General features: G+C 43.1%; 1 protein-coding gene across 1 annotated transcript in view; it reads left to right on the top strand.

The window, feature by feature from the left end:
- Positions 1-17,361, top strand: part of ANK3 (ankyrin 3) — a 196,558-nt gene that overhangs the window by 121,603 nt on the left and 57,594 nt on the right. Inside the window, 3 exon segments of the mRNA XM_066324236.1 lie at positions 4,523-4,646; positions 7,599-7,701; positions 13,233-13,339. Of these exon segments, the coding sequence (XP_066180333.1) occupies positions 4,523-4,646; positions 7,599-7,701; positions 13,233-13,339 (334 nt within the window).

Raw genomic sequence — 17,361 nt, 5'->3', positions numbered from 1 at the left:
TGGTAAAGCTCAACTCCAGTTGGCTGCAGGAGGCCTGGAAGGAATCCCCTCCTCTAAAGTGCAAGCTCATCCTCTCAGCATCCTTCTGGGCAGCTGCAGGAGCTTTAATCTGGTGCTGGGAGCTGGAGCCCTGCTGTGTCTGCCACAACCCTGCCATGAGCCCCCCTGTCACTACAGCCCTCCCTAAAACTGCTGCTGCTGTCCCAGAGGGGAAGGGACAGCAATCCTTGGGAGTGTGGAGAGTTTAGACATAATCATAAAACAGTTACTCTTGAGCTTGCTTTTTTTTTTTTTTTTTTTTTATTTGGCCTTCAGTAGATAACAAACTTTTGGGTGTAAACCAGGACACTGTTTTAAACCCATTTAATGGAGATGGCTGTCTCAGTAAGAATAAGTATCATGCTAATCAATCCCTGGAAGATTAGACAGATGTCCTAACAGAACATGAATGCACACTGCCTGATCCCTGAGTACGTGCTAAGATACAACAGTTTAAGTGCGTTTAAGACAGGTCAGAACATCACCATGCATGAAAATCTGTTATTGGTCACTTTGGGAGGGGTCAATTTATTATATTTTTAAGCTCAGTTTTCAGAGTTTCTTTGGCTCCATAAAATTTCGCAGGTTCATAAAAGTTTCAGTGGTTTAGTATTGGCTTTTCTCCACGCTTTGTGAAACTAAAACCTTGGCTACGACTTGAAACAGCCTCCTTTTCCCTGTGGCTCTACCTCTTCTGCCATCAAGACAGCTCTGGACAGGCTGTGATGAAGGAGTGGCAAAATCCTCAGGTATCTTTAGCAAAGCCAAATGACAAATGCTCATCTGGATCCCAGCCTGTGATTAAATTTTGTCTGGGACTTTTCCCAAGCCACATGATGCCTTCTCTCCTGTTGCCAGAGAGCCTGTATTTCTCAATAGCCTCTAAAAAGAACCCTGTGCTCTTGCAGTTCCCAGCTGTAGGAGACATGCTGGGGGACCAGAAAAACAGGGAAAACTTGGGATGAGAAAAGTTATAAGAGGTAAGAAAAAAATTCTTAAGGAGAAAAGACTGAAAACTGTAGAACCTTCTATCCCAGGAAATAAAACCAAACAAACTGCGTAAGGGATAGGCTAGAACGTATAATGGGTGGCAAAGTGAGCAGCAGTGCTTGCTGCTCTCCAGAGGTCTAAAAATAGGGGGCATCAGTGAAAGCAGCAAGAGGCAGATCCAGCTGGAAAGGGCTGCTCCTCCTGCAAGAGGTAGTTGACTTTTATGACTCCTTGCACAGGTCCTTGGAGTAGGGAGCTTAAAAAATTCACACGAGTTCGAATCGTAAATGGAAGAATTTAAAAAGGAAAAGAACCCACTCTGTTCATGACTATACAAACCTCTGACAGGTTTAGAAAATACATGCTCAAGTCAGTGCCAGGTAGAAAAATGTCCTGGAGTACCTCTGCTGGTGCATGTTCCCATCCTCTGCTGTGAAATGTGGCTGCTGTCGGAGACAGGGTGCACTAGGACTGATGGGCCCTTGCTTTGACCTACTAACCATGTTTTTCCCTGGACTTTGAGCTATTTCCTCTACTTGTGATAGCTGTGTTTGCCCACTGCTAGCAGGGACATCACCTTTCTTCAGCATGTAGCCTACTAGGAAGGAAAGGATGGCAAAGGCAGCAACGCAGTGCAGTATCTTTTGGTGTTTTTTTCATCGGTGCCTGTTGTTGGGCATTTCTCTGTGTTCAGAGATGAGTTTTGTCTTCACTCCTCCGCGGGACCCTGTCCGCAGGAATTCCGTGTGCTGTGAGCAAACACTGTGCTCACTGTTACCTGAAGCGCAGAGGATTAGGCTGCAGCACCTAATTAAACAGAGTGGGATTGCCGAAACGTGCACCACCCATTTCGCTCCAGCCTCCCACGATCACAAAACAATGTCTGGAATTCTTTGAAATTACCACTCCTAGATGCAGTTTTTCCTTTGATGAGAGCATTTCATCAGAGTAATCCTGCCCCGGCTGGCTTAGCTGCAGAGCAGGATAATATCTAATGTATTTTACAGCTCGACTGAATAGGGGGGGGTTATCATTCTCCTCGCCTTTCACAAACGATGCTCTTAAAGAAAATGCCTCCTCTGCTCTTTACACTGGCGTAGCGCTTGTCTTCAGGTATTCTAAGGGCAGAACTTTCCAAATTTAGTGGCCCAGCTGGTAACTGCTGAAAGTTGTCCGGATCTCTCGCCCTCCCCGGGCCGCTTCCTCGCTTCCTCCCAGGCTTCGGTCCGGTTTTGTCCCCGGCCACAGCCCCCAGAGCCCCCGAGGCAGGGTGTGCTCAGGGTGGGCTCAGGATGGGCTCAGGCTGTGCTCAGGGTGTGCTCAGGGTGGGCTCCCCCAGCCCCGGGGCAGGGTGGGCTCAGAGTGTGCTCAGGGTGGGCTCAGGGTGGGCTCAGGGTGGGCTCAGGGTGCGCTCCCCCAGCCCCGGGGCAGGGTGTGCTCAGGGTGGGCTCAGGGTGGGCTCAGGGTGGGCTCAGGGTGCGCTCCCCCAGCCCCGGGGCAGGGTGTGCTCAGGGTGGGCTCAGGGTGCGCTCCCCCAGCCCCGGGGCAGCGGGGGAGGCCCCGGCCGGGGGCGGGCGGAGGCAGCGCCTTCCCCCAGCCCCGCGCTCCCTGCTCAGCCCCGGCATCAGGTTACAGAAAAACTACACCCTCGCAGCACCCCTATTTACATACAAATAACTGGAGTGCCTGCATTTATGTCACCATTCAAGAGGCTTGCCAAGGGAGGCTGTAATCCAATCAGCAGAAGCTTTAAAGGGATGTCTGCAGAGTGATTAAAAAGGGATTTTTAACTTTTATTTTTTTAAACTTACTATTTTTCGGTTTTGTTTCATATTTGCAAAGAACTTTAATCTGAGTTGAGAGGACAAAGATGCACATATCCTAAAATACATACGAAGCGATCAAGATGTTAAGAAGATCTCAGTTGTTGTGTGGAAAGCGAATATGACCCACAGGGATTAGTTTGCTTGTGCTGGTTTGGAGATTAAGTCTAAATCACTGCTTAAGGACTAATAGGACTAATAGGAATTCTTGGAAACACCAGAGAAAAAAAAAATCTTATAGACCAGGCTGGTGAAAATGGCTTTCCAGAACAGTAAGACTTTTTTAAAGTTTCACTTGATGTATGATGTTTCTCTTTCGGGTTTTTGAATGCTTTCTGGTGTATTGTGAACATTTTAGCTTTTTAACTGCTGCTTAAAATACTGGTTGTTGCTGGGCTGGAGGAGAAAGTTGGTCTGTTTGTTTGCCGTCTGCAAAGCAGTAGCTGAAGGGGTATTTTTAGACTTGATTGTTAGTTTAAAACCAGAGCTCGCCTGTGGTTTCCTGAGTTTAGTGAATGGAAACTAGTCTTAACTCCTTTAATGAAAGCGGGAAAACGTGAGTCTGGGCTTGGGAGTCACTTACCTTGGGGAACGCGCTGTTGTTAAACCTCTCTGTGTTGTGCACTTTAAACTGCACACACCTCAAACGCGCTCACAACAAAGGAGGCGAGCGAATATCGGCCAGCCGTGAGTTTACGGGGAGCGCGCCCTGCTCGGCGCTGCCGAGGGAACGGGGCGGGGAGGGGGGCGAAATCCAGCAACCGCAAAAGGCACATTTTGGACTTGCTCTGTCAATGCAGGAATGTAGGTTTGCATGATGTAATGGCATGCAAATGCTCCCCGCCGGGCAGCTGCTCCGTTAACCCTTTGCGGCGCCTGACGCCTCTCCCAGCATCTAACTTTCCTTCCTCTTAGTTTTTTTTTTTTTTCCTGGATAAAACAGCGAAGGGGCTCTTTCTGTGGGGATGGCCGCGTCCCACGTGTCCCGGCGGTGCCCGGGGTCCGGCTTTGTTCCGCGGGGATGGGGCTGCACGGCCCCGGCTGCTGCGGGCAGGACAGGCTTCGGGAATCAACCGGGGAGTGGGGAGCGGTTCATTAAAAAAAAAAAAAAATAAATCCGTCTTATATTCAAGCTTGCAAAAGGTATTGAGAAATACCCAAGGTGGAAGGCGGGCCTCTTCCGTCCCTCAGCCTCTGTTCAAGCTTGCTGCACTTCTCAGGATGGGCAAACAGGCTGTCTCTCTTGGGATGGTTTTGTTCATTGCTTTGTTGTTTCTGTTGTTGTTGTTGTTTTTCCCCTCACGTGGAATGATCCAACTTGGTCAGCTCGGACTTTTTTTCCGTAAGGAAAGCAAAAGCGAGTGCGATGATGCAAAGTACAGAAGAACTCTTTAGCTGGCTGAAACGATTGGGCAAAAGTCATCCCTCGTATAACTTTATTGGCTTTACGTCAAGGTGGAATTTTGCTTCCTTCGTTCATCCCCCAATAAAATTATTTTCTCAGGCACATTCAGAGGGTGGATAATTAACGTACAACGTGGAAAGAGCCTTAGGGAAAGTGGGGGTGACTGGATTGATTCCTTATTGGCGAGCAGAGAAGGGCGTTATGACTTACTAAGCGCACAAACATCTGTGTAGCTCTGATCCCAGCCTGGCTTTTGTACCGGCAGGTGAGGATGCAATGACAGGCGACACAGACAAATACCTCGGACCCCAGGACCTGAAAGAGCTGGGAGATGACTCTCTGCCTGCTGAGGGATACATGGGCTTCAGCCTGGGAGCCCGCTCCGCCAGGTACTGTGTTTGCTGTTTCTCATGCTCCTGTGCCACCACAGGTACAAGTCTTTACAAACCAAAGGTGCCTCCTCCACGCAGCCCTGGAGTCTGTCGTGAAGGGAAGTGTAGAGGGGGTGTACTTCCTTTGAAGCATATGCTCATTGCAGTTTTATTTCATATTCTTTGTTCATGTTGGCTTCTTATGGCAATGGTACAGAAAACTTAACTATTCACTTTTTCTGGCCTCTGTTCATGCTCTGAACATCTCCAAGGCACCTTTTGCTAGCAGTCTGCAACTGGTCTAGAAACTGATCCAGCTAAGCCAGGTTTCTTTTGACTACTACTGGTCAGACTGATACTCACAGTAGAGGGCTCCTTCATGGGTGTGTTTTGCTGAAGAGTGTAAATGCCAGAAAAACTGAATGACAAATCATTTTGCTATTTGATGCTTTTATTTCTTTAAAGGTGCTAGTGAGTAATCCAACTGAGAAAGACAACATTAAAAAAAAAAAAAAAACAAACAAAACCAACCTCCTCCCCCCTAAAAGAAAAAAATAGAAAGGCAAGTTTCCTCTAAATTTGTTGCAGGATTTATTTTGACAGGGAATGGATTACGTGTTATGGAAAGCAGGCCAAAGTTTCTGTGAACCTGATAAAGCATTGTAAAATTAATATGTTGTCTAACTAACGTTAATTTCAATGCAGGTATTTGCAGCTCAACATTTTAGATTTTATTTTTGAATGTTGCTAAAGCTTTCAGTGTGTGTTGCTCAAAACAGTTAAAGCTGAGTGAGAGCAGAGATTACTTCCATAGTTGTGGATTTGCAGTGTAGTTACTGACAGTTGAATTGTACTGAAGCTAATAATTAAACCTCATAAGCTGATGCCCTGAGGGCTTTTTCCTATGCAGTAGTTTAAAGATCTGTTTTAAAAAGTGAGTTCATTGTCTAACAGCAAATGGCAACTCCCATAAGGTAAAGCTTAGATGTCTACCCTTCAGTCTTGTTTGTTATGGCTGCATTAGAAATGCAAACATGCAGTGGAAATTTGCTCTTTAGTAGTCCCCAGCCATGTTGTGCTTGATCTACAATTTTTAGGGAAGTTAATAAGTATTTATGAGATCATACGTTTATGAGAAATGGCAAGATGCTTTAAATAGTCCATTAGCCAGAAAATCAGCAAAATAGATCTGAAGGAAGACTCTCGTATCATAGTAAACTGAATTAACAAAGTTGACGTGCTGCTTTTGAATCTGGTGTGAGCAGGGTGATCACACAGGCCTGTCACTGTGCTCAGGGCTGGAGCAGGGCAGTGGTGATGCAGAGGGAACGTGCTCTGTGTGCAGAGCCCAGCACTGATTTACCTGACACCTTTCACTCCTTACAGCTCTCTTCTTGCGCAGAGTGCTCCCTGTGCAGGTGGGAGAGCAGCTTCCACAGTCACCATCTGTTAGGGAGATCTCAGGGTCAACCCCACATTATCTTTTCTTTGGGAGAAATCCAATATTCCCATGCTTCTGGTTTTAGCAGTGCCATTACTATTTGTTGCTGCGTAGCTCATTTTTTGCGTTGCCCATGTTATGCTCAGAGGAGACAAATACAGTGGTTTTTTTTCTGTGAAGTATTTCATTTAGCAAAAAAAAAAAAAAGTATTCTGTGGATGTATCTTAGTGCTGATTCTGAGTGTAACATTAAGAAATGAACACATTAAATATATAAACCATCCAGCCATAACATCTTGCTTTTCCTGTCTGATTCTTTGCTTTCTATTTCTCCTGTTTCTTTTCCAATGTAAATTGCTTTAGTCCAAAAGTCAGGTAAGAAGGCATGGCATCGTGTTACATACATCTCTCTCATCTCTCTGCTGCTGCCATTGCTTATCTTCATTTTATTCAGCATTGTAGAGTGACATGCTTTTGTTTTGGGGAGCAGGGGGTGGGTTCAGCCCTAGAGAATATCCCTCTGTTATAACAAATATAACTTAAATTCTTTATGCCCTTTATCATGTAAAAGTCTACTTAACATATGCCTACAGTGTGTAATTAAGATCCCAGTTCTGCTTCCAGCACAAGAAGGAACGTGTGCTAAGGGATTAAAGAAATTCAATTAGCAACTACTAAATGCATGAAACACATTGTAGAGTTTTGAGTGTGAAAAGTGTTGCTAGTTTAGAAGTGTAATATGTTGGTGGATGTTGCTTCGTATTAATTCACATTTTTTACTACTTTATTTTTTGTCACGTAGCAAGCATGTCTAGGCCTGCAGCATGTTTTTAGCACATACCATAATGTACCTTCCAGGGCTAAATGTAAAACACTCCTATGCTGGTTTAATTGCAACACATTAAGAGTGATCATAGTAATTTCTAAATAGTTTAACGTGCACAAAATAATTTCCAAAACATCAGAACCTGTACTTAGTTGTCAACGAGCAAATTTATTTCTCCTTTCATTTCAAACTTATTATCCTATCCTTTCTAACTATAGGGCTAACTGCGGTGTTTGTCACAATGTCAGAAGTGGTTCAGCCACAAAGAGAATGACATCACATAAAACTCGCTCTTAGTTAAACCTGCTTCAGCAACCTGAGCTGTGTGGGCAGGCACTGTGACCTACCCACAGCTCCCCCGAGACCTGCCCTCGTGGGTATACTGCAGGATTAGGGCACGGAGATATTTATCAAAGGTCATCTGAATACTTGAATACACTTTTCTAGATTTATTCTAAAACCACAGCATTACTGCCAAAGCAGTAGGCATCTGTTGAGATTTTGCTTACTGCAGGGAAGGGAATATTTAACTATAGTCAAATACTTTTTATTCCAGTTTCCTCCTTGTATTTATGTCACAGATTATGTGTATTTTGCCATCTTATGCTATCCCTGGAAGTTGCATGTATTAATTTTTTTATTTTTATTTTCTGTTCATCTCATTGTCACCCGCACTTTCTATGATAAATGGTAAATACAACAGCCTCCGCTCCTTCAGTTCGGATAGGTCCTACACGCTGAACAGGAGCTCCTATGCCCGAGACAGCATGATGATTGAAGAGCTGCTGGTCCCAGCAAAGGATCAGGTATGTGCTTGTGTCTCTCCCACTGGGTAGCTGGGCTTCGGATTTGTAGGGCATTGCAATTTTTTTATTTTTTTTTTTTAGGAAAAATATTTTCGTTAGGAAAAAATTTTTCACGGAAAGAATAATAAAGTACTGGAATGATCTGCTCAGGGAGGTGGTGGAGTTGCCATCCCTGGGTGTGTTTAGGAAAATACTGGAGGTGGCACTCAGTGCCATGGCTTAGTTGAGGTGCTATGGCTGGATTGGGCTCGATGATTTTGGAGGTCTCTTCCAACCCAGTGATTCTGTGTGGAGACCTCAGCTGTGCTTCCAGAGACTATGGCTGCTCTCTTAGCTGGTGAGAAAAGAAAGGAGCTGTGAGCAAGAGATGGTGGGGTTACCATCTTCTGGGTTTGATCCTGCAAGGGACAGGTGGTAGTGTCCCAAACCAAAAGAGTCTTTGAGGCACCAGTTACGTGCCTGAGTGTGGGGATGGTTATTGGCTGAGGCCAGTGGGTGCTCCTGCCAGCCTCCTGTTACCTGTGTCTTCAGAGTGCTTTGATAAGCTGGGAGCAATGATTTTTACACTGAGCAACCTTTGTGCTGCATAGACTGGGAATTTCTTTGCCTGTTCTGTCCACATGGAGGGGACTCCAACTGCTCTCCTTGTTTTTTTCACTCTTAGGAAGAATTTGGCCTTGTAAAGATGAAGCTATTACAGACTCTTCAGTTTATATATCTTCCAAACACTTGTGCAATGACTAATGCAACAAAAGCAGCATCTTTTGACCTGATTATAGCGTGGGAAAGTTTTTCCAAAAGCTGGGGATGATTGAGTACTGTATGCTTTGTTTGTGAGTTCCCTAGCATTTTCCTTGGTAGACTTGCTTCAGATTTCCAAATCCAGCTGAATTACTCAAGAGTTTCTTGATACACAGATGTCAAAGATCTGTTAGGGAAGTGGATAAAAATTCACGTAAAAATCCTTCCTTGGAAAGGACTGTGGAATGGAACTGTTGTTTGTGTCCTGGAAGGGCATGAGGTGGATTTTAATGAAAAAGAGGTTTTCTGCTGCTGTTTTCACAGAGCATTCCTGCACTGGGGGGTTATTGATCTCAGAGGATATTTTCATGGTGAAAAGAGTCCACGGAACAGGACGTGCATAGTTTAAACCTTGATTGTATTAGTCTGTAAATTCTAGTGTGGTATAAGCTATCCAGTTTTACTACAGCTTTTACACACAGTTCTGGTAGCATTATGAGAATGGCAGAAACTGGATTCTGTTTAGCAACAGAATGTTTATTATTAGATTGTTACTTTTAAGTGAAATGCTGTAAACCTCCAATAACCTTAATTTGCAACAGCCATCTAAGGAGAGTTTCCAAAGCTTGCATAGCAATGATTTTGTGGTTTTGTTTGCTTTGAGGTAATAAAACAAAATCTGCAACTGCTGGCGCTGGGGACAAGAAATTCTGTCAGGGCTGAGCACCTAAAGCTGCTTTGACGCCTTATAATACTAAGACTTCATTAAGTGTTCTTGATACAATGGAAATTTTAGAGGGGAGGAAGATTCCTCAGTCTGAGAATATATTTTGCATCATTTTATGATCCTGGCTCTGTTTGTGATTTCCATTAGAGCAGATGGTATGGGTTTAGCAGCTAGGGTGCATCTTACCACATAACAAGACTTAAAACCAGCTCTATGCTTTAACAAAGAACGTGGTGGTGCAAAAAGGTGTCAGTCCTGTCTTGAGAGGTTAGTAAAGCCATGATTCTGTGCAATACAGATGTGAAAGCAGCACACTGTCTCCATGAGAAAGGGAGACCAGCTAAATCTTTCTGCCATGGCTTCTCCAAACCTCCATGTCCTGACAAAAATATATCCATCCTCTGGAATTCCTATGGTTTTCTGCCCAGCCCAGCCCTACCTTTTGGCTGAAGCAGGAGAAGTGCATTTGGGAGATGGAGAATATCTCTGCCTCTCTTTCTCATCCCTCTGTACATTCATGGGCTCCTAGATAATCTCTGCTATGGCAGTAGAAAGCCGGGGAAGCACCAATTTATGTTCCACCAACGAGATTCACAGGAGCAAAGATGTTTGTGGTTTGAAACCAATATTCTAAAAGTCTGTCTGGGAACTGAGAGGAGTTAAGGCTGTTTTGGGAATCACACTGTTTTGAAGCAGAGTGATCCATTGCCTGTCTGTATATGCCATTTCCTCTCCTTTTGTACAGCTCAGACCTGTCTGGGGTTCGTGGCAGCAGCAAATTACTGGGAATTAATTTTATCACAGACATCAGTATGTAAAAGAGTAAGGAGCATTTGCCAACCTCTTGGTCTGGTTAAGATAAAAGGATCCCATGGCCACCTCTCCCCAGGATCCCTGGTAGGCTTGGGAGTCTGGAAAGAGTCAAATGAGGAAGATTTGAAACCATTCTTTACCAAAGCTGACTGCAGCATAACAACATGGAGTGTTAGAGAAGAGTTTCTAAGAGCTCTTTAGAAGTTTGCATTGTTTGCATTTGGTGGTTTATTGCTGACCCTGTTCACAGGGAAGTCTGAATCCAGGCTACACTGTACCTCATAACCTGGCTGGAGCAAAGTTAGAATTTCTGTGTCCTGACGTGTTACCTTGGATGCAGCAAGTCAGACTAAATCCAAATGACTTCTCCATGAAATAATTTACATCAACCTCTGAATTTAATCAGCCAAAGGCAGGATGACTGGAGCTGTCCATTAAATAGCAGCTTGCTGAATCATTTCAGTCTGGATAAATTCATCTGGGAGGAAGCATAAATTTTTCTGTTTGCTGAACTCTGATATTATACAGCCTGGATATTCAGTTATGCAACCAGCAGGATCCTTGCCAGCAGAACCCTCAGTATTTTTATACACACATTTGCATCTAAGGCTGCCACACCCTTTAGCAATGCATTTTTAATCTCCCTCAGTCCAGGGAGGGAACACTGGGACCTGACCAAACTCAGAGTGGATCCTGTGATTTGATGTCACTGACAGTGTACTCTCTTCTGGACTGCTTAGATTGCAACTTACACAGGAAGATTTTTTTTTTTCCCCTGCATGGAAAATCCAGCACCTCAACAGCCTGAAAAAATGAAATTCACAGATGTGTGCTGTGTGTAAGATGAGTGAGTCTGGCGATCAGCTTTTGCTACTCTGTTTCTCCACCAAAATTATTAACTGCGGACTTTGGGCTTTTGCTTGCTCTGAATATGTCCAAAAGATCTGTTTGATTGCAGTTGGTCAGAAAGAAATGCTTTTAAAAGCCCAGTCACCTGGTGTACAGGCCATGTGTGAGGATAAGGAACCCCACCTCTGTTTGTAGCCAAACCTAGAGCACATCTGTGGGTGCAGGAACACCTCTGTCTGGCACAGATTATTTTGGATTGATAGTATTTCCTTGGAATTTATATGGCCCTGTGTTTAGTTTTCTATATCCTACTGCTTAGGGAACACAAGCATTTTTCATCTGTTACAGGAAAGCTGTAACATTTCTTTGTGATGTGTGTCCTGGTGCATGCCTGGGCCTCGGTGCAGTGATGCTGTTCAGCTTAGCAGGCTTTTCAAGGGCAAACACCAAATTGTGTTCTTCCTTTTGGCCCATTTCTTATGTTTCTTTGCTTTGTCCTATTTTTGATGATCAAGTTTATCACTGAGCAAAATATTAAATTTATTTTTTGCTTATCTAAATGTTTACAGTGCCTGACACAACCTGTCTGAATCTTACATTGTTTGGTATCAAAAGTAATAACGTGCTCAGTGTGAGCTCTTACAAACCACTTGGAATAGCAGAAATCCATGGTATTGCCTTTCCTGCCTAAAGCACAGGCTCTCCAGGAAATGCTGGAGAATCCCTGATATCTTATTGAAAAGAATAAGAAAACTGTCTTCATTAAACTATATTGCAGCACATATTTCATCTGGCGCTAATTAAGTCCACTTTGTTTGCTTAATTGTCGCTGTTTTGACAGCATTCATTCTATCTTTTATGTCTGGTGGTGTATTTGCTGTTTAGCATATGCAGGTTTGCCCTCTATTGTTGTTGTCTGTGCTTGAACCATCAGGCCTCAAGTACATCTGTTACAGCACAAAGTTTAACAAAACATCCTTTATGGAAGTGTTGGGATAGGGAAAAGAGGAGGCTTCCAGCCAGGAGTGACAGGGCAAAGCTACACTCTGCAGGGATTTCTGTCGATGGACAGTAAATTACAGTGTCAGTAGTTTTTGGAAGGAAACCTGGGATCTTCATTTCTAATGAAAGAAAGGCCTAAAGAGTGCAGGTTTTTGGAAACCCCAGAGTGATGGGGGTGTTGCACTTCCTGGCCAGCAGCACAACAACTATCTGCCTGCTTGTCTTGTGGAAACTTCTCAAGAGAAGTATTCCTGTGTGTTTATGACTGAATTTGCCAGATTTACTTCTAACACTGATATTTCTGCTGAAAATAATTAATTTGCACTACCAGTATGTGACAGCATATAAAAAACCCAGGTGGAAATAATATTTTAGAAGCGTGTGCTTGCTACGGTTTGACTTGAACCCACTGAATTTGATTTGAAAACAGCCCATGAGGTTTCAGTCCAAACAGGCTGCTCTCTCTAGCTGCATTTGCCTCTAAGCAGCAAACAACCTACTTACGAGAAACACTGAAATTTTTAACACCATCTTGGGTGAAGATAGTCTGTGTTTCTTCTTGACTTGCTTGTATTGATGTAACTTAGGATGGTGCCTCTTAAACTGGGGAGACTCTTTCATATCACCCTGGGAATAGGGGAAAACAGTATTTGAAGTTTAGTTGGAGTAATTTCCTAAGGCAAGAGAAACAAAGGGAAACAAGTGTTTTGCTGGAATAGCTTTGCTGCCTGGTAAGAGGATTTATAGTGTGAGGGATGCCGTGGGGCACAGGATGTGTGAATGTCCACGTGCGTGGGCAGCAGGAGAAACAAATCACACCTCGGTGTCTGTCCCAGGGAGGAGTTAATTATAGCCTCACAGGGTTAAAGCTATTTCTGTCCAGATGAGCAGGGGCAGTGGCACTCCACAAAACAGTGCCCATGTTGGTTGTGCAGAAAGACTAACCAAGCCCCTCCTGCGTTCACAGCCTCAGTGGAACTCCCAGGGAAGTTATTCACAGGTTCTGCTTGAATAGTGATCTATCCAATGGCATCCTCTGAGGGGTAGTGTTACACTCCTGTCTATATGGTGTATGACTGCAGTACAAATGGTAATATATTTTTTTTTCAGTCCTTTTAAGCTGGCACATAAAAGTAAGTAAAGACTGGGGAGAGACATTATTGAAACTGAAGGGAGTGCAAAAAGTGGGCAGAAAGAATGTTTGAAGAGACAAAGAGTTTGTGTGTGTATTTCATGTTTCTGTTACAGCATTTCCAGTAATTTAACCCTGGAGATATCAGCACTGTTAAATGGAGAGGACCAGATCTAAATTTAATATAATTATATTAAGAAGTTTGTATTTAAGACAAGTGTTTCTAATGTTAATTTTAAATTTCAATTTCTCTGTTTTGTTTTGAAGCACCTGACGTTTCAAAGGGAGTTTGATTCTGATTCTCTCAGGCACTATAGCTGGGCTCCGGACACCTTGGACAATGTTAACCTTGTTTCGAGTCCCATCCATTCTGGGTAGGTCACTTAACAGTTTTCCTTTATCTTCAGATGTGGAACTGTATTGTAAGCTGCAGAAGACAGCCTGCTGTAATGGCTGATAACATGTCTGTTCCTGCTGCACTTGAAACCAGTGGCAAAATTCACGCTGACTTCAAGGAGGGTGCTTAACAACAGGAGTCAGTCTAAATTCTTGCGTATCAAACCAAAAATTTGCTTCTGCACTTTATTTTCTGATTGCTTAAGCACTGTAATCCCACAGGCTTCTCTTTGAGAGTCCTGTTTTGCTTTTCCTGTTGTTCATGCTTTGCTTTAAGTGTCATAAATGATTTTGTTTGCACTGTGTTAAATTATTTGGAATATGAAACCAGAGACGGAATGTTATGTTTCCTGTTCTTTCATAGAGGAAAAAATGGAGGGCTTTAATTTGGTCTCCTACTTTATTTATACATTCAAGCTCCTTGCTCCAGTGTCTGTAGTTTGGTTTAATGGTGCTATTTGTTTACTTATGAGTCATCGCTGTAATTTAGGTGCTTCTTGACAGTGCCACACAGACTTGATTTAAATGCAGTAGTAGCAATGTCTGAATGCATATTGTAAAAATTTGCAAATGAATGCGTAAGTAATCTTTGCATATTATTAGATTGTCTAGTGTAAATATTTGTTGTTTAGTTTTTGAGATCAGGACACAAAATCTCATATCCGTTTTAATTTACTTCCACATTTTGTGACTAATTGCATTCTTACCATAAAAATGAGTGTGGCACATACCAAAAGATTTCATTTCCAATACAGCAAGCCCCACAGATCTAAACCTAGAGTCCCACAATGCACATCTGCATCTGCTGAACAGATCTATATCCACAAGAGTGGATTTTTAGGTCCCAAGCTGATAAAACTCTGCACATGGTCAGTGCTAGCATTAAAATGTCAAGAATTGTAGGATGAAAACTGAAGACTGTTGGTTATCATGGAATGGTGCATTGGCAAAGAGAGCTGGTAGCCCAACCCTTTCCTTTACTGTAGGATAAAATGTAGCCAAGCCATTCCTGAAATATGCTTAATGTCCTAATAACGACTAAAAAGAAGAGATTCTCTGGGCCCCCAGCTCCAGGAGTCCACTATCTTTTGTTGCACTATTTCTTCCCCTAATGGTCAGCTTAACATCTCATTGCTGCAGCCTGTTTCTTACCCATAGTTGTCATATCCATAGTGGACATGGAGAACAATATCTTACTGGTCTCTTGGCTATTGTTTTCTATGCCAGAAGACATGCAGTCCTGTCTTTTAGACTAAAGTGTCCCAGACTCTTTTTAGGTGGTGCTTTCCCCATTTCAGCACATTCCTGCTGCTCTGCCCCAGCTCTCCCCTCTGATGAGAGCTTGTTTATAAGCCAGGATCGCCTCCTCTTTGGTCTGACACACAGCATACCTGAGCAGCCCCACAATGAGAGTTATCCTTTGGGTAATTTCAGTTCCTGTTGGTGAATGCTTGTGATCTGCTAGAATTTCTTAGCTCCCTTTTGAAATCCTGAAGTTTGGTTAATTTTTACTGGTGTTGTGTTTGGTTTCTCCCTTTGTTTGCATTTGTTCTCTATGGTATTTCAGTTTGTTGGTTTCAGCCCCCTTTTCCGTTTTTTTGCAAGAGAGCTTTTAATTCTGATCTTATTTTGCAAAGACTTTTCAGACCTTTTTTTCCATGTTGAAATGGTGAAGACATTTAGCCTGGTACCTGTGCCAGCACAGCACAGTGAAATATGCCCTTGAAGTTCCCCTTCAGTGTGACAGGAAAGCACTGATGGTATCTCTTTTGAGGCAATTTCTCAGGTGATCCTGCACTTACCTTATCTGCACTGTACCTCCATTGCTTGCTGAGGTACCAGGGCAGTACTTCCACACATCAAAGGAGGAATTCAAACCCATTTGGCATGAATTGCTCTTGCCACTTACATTTTTGGTTTGTTTGTATTTTGAGACTGGTGGTAGGCAAGGTGTAATATCTTGATTAATTGCCTTGATCCTTTAGGCCCTTATAAAATGATTGTTGAATAATTTATTCCTGAATGTTTCCTGGCAATTTGGGTTAGACTGATTGGTCTAAAATTTTCTGGTTTCTTTTCATCCTGATAGAAGATAGGTCTGATGTTTCCATCCTGCCGGTCCTCTGGGATAGTACTTGCCTGCCCTTAGGCCTTCAGCATATTCACCAGTGCTTCCAGCCCTCCAAAACTTTCATTCTGTGGCCATGGGAGCTTTCATGTAAGATCTGCTCCCTTGGAACATGGGCCCTCTCTAATGCAGAGGTGGTCCAAGCTGCTGCCCAGAGGGGAGCAAACCATGGGGCTGCATGGCTGGGAGAGGACAGATATCCTCCAAAGAGGTATAGCTCTCCAAATGGGCATGAACCAAAAGATTCTCCCAAGCATTGCAGGGCTTTTCTGACCCGTTTCTTATTTGACAAAGTCCATCAGAAATGATGTTCTGAGGATTCACTTCCTTCGGCAGGAAAAAAAAACAAACAAACAAACAAACAAATCTCATTAGTGGTTCATTTATTTTTCAGTTGTGGCCCTATATTATAATATGATCGCTTTTGCTTTTCCTGGTTATCTTCACTTAGAGGCAATCAACAGATGTTTCCTTCTAATCTTCCAGTACCTCAGCACATCTGACATGCAGAGGATCATGACTTTTCACATCTCTTCTGCCAGTCTTTTCCTAAACAGCAAATCCCTTTCTGCTTGTTTGGGGTGCCTCATCCCTGCCCCTGTCCCCAGTTCTGTCTGTGGCCAGGGGCAGGCTCTGACCCCGGTTTGCCATCTCCATCCTCACAGGGCTCCCTGATGTGCTGTGCCAGGAGCACCACTGCTGCCTTGGGTCACTCCTCTCCCCATTTGCCCACTGCCAGGAGAAAGCATCATTGTTTGTTCTTACTTCTTAACCCAGGCAGAAGGGGAGCTCTGGAAGCAGGATGTGGAGATCAGCAATGTATCAGTGAAAGGAGAAGAAAGTAGAAATTGTTGGCAGTGATTTCAACTCTTCTGGTTTTTCCTTTTTTCGAGCCAAGAGAATGTTTTATGTTTTTCTTCTTGAGTTCAGATAAGTTGTTTTGCCAGCATATATTTTGAACAGGGTCCATTGTAAGCAGTGCATTGAAATGCATCATGAATCTTGAGGCCTCTGGAAGGGTAGAGACCCTCACCAAAATGACCTTCAGCTGTCAGACATGAGCTTATTCCTGCAGTTTTCCCAAAGTAAAATGTGGCTGTTCTCTCTTTGTGTTGCCTTTAACTCCTTCATTTTCTTAGCTGAAAGAAAGGAGTGTGCCACACCACACTGCCTTCCAGTATTGAAAATCTCAGAAATACTGGATCCAGTCTTGCGAAGTGGAATAAATCAGATTCATTTTAGTTTACTGTATTTTAAATTATATTAACTATATGTAATTTGAATTACATTAACTATTGGTTGTTTACACCAACCTGCTGTACACACAGAACTAATTTTTGACAGCAGTGGCATGGACTGATAGTCCTTTCAAGCATCCTGCCACACATATGTTTATACATAATGCTTTAGAAAATAAACTGCTTTAGAAAAGTGCAAGAACTGCTTTTCCACGGCACACAGGAGCATGTTTTTGGAATTCAGTGAAGAAATTGTGTTGCAATAAATTCTCTGCTGACTAAGTAAACAGCAAATGCTTTTCTCCTTGTGCTTCTTCTACATTTTCCAGAGAACTTATGGAATTGTGCTGACTAATTAAATGAACCCTCCCTTTCAGATTTTTTTACCATGTGTAGCATATTTTATATGACATATGTCATGATATGTGAAGCAAAAGCCAAATAATTTCTAAAGCTGGCCTTCAAACATGTTGCTTTTGTTATTTTTTCTGATTGTTGCTTTTTTTTGCACTTATTATTGTTGATATTTTCTGTTGCTTGCCTCTAATTATCTTACATTAATTTTCCCATTTGCTTTCTAAATTATTTTGCAGCTATTCCTCTCCACTCCCCCAGTATGATTCAAGGTGATAAC

This window comes from Sylvia atricapilla, chromosome 8 (genome assembly GCF_009819655.1).
Source record: "Sylvia atricapilla isolate bSylAtr1 chromosome 8, bSylAtr1.pri, whole genome shotgun sequence".
Classification (NCBI taxonomy): Eukaryota; Metazoa; Chordata; class Aves; order Passeriformes; family Sylviidae; genus Sylvia; species Sylvia atricapilla.
Note: the sequence above shows the minus strand (reverse complement) of the source record. Positions and strands in the feature narration are given on the sequence as shown.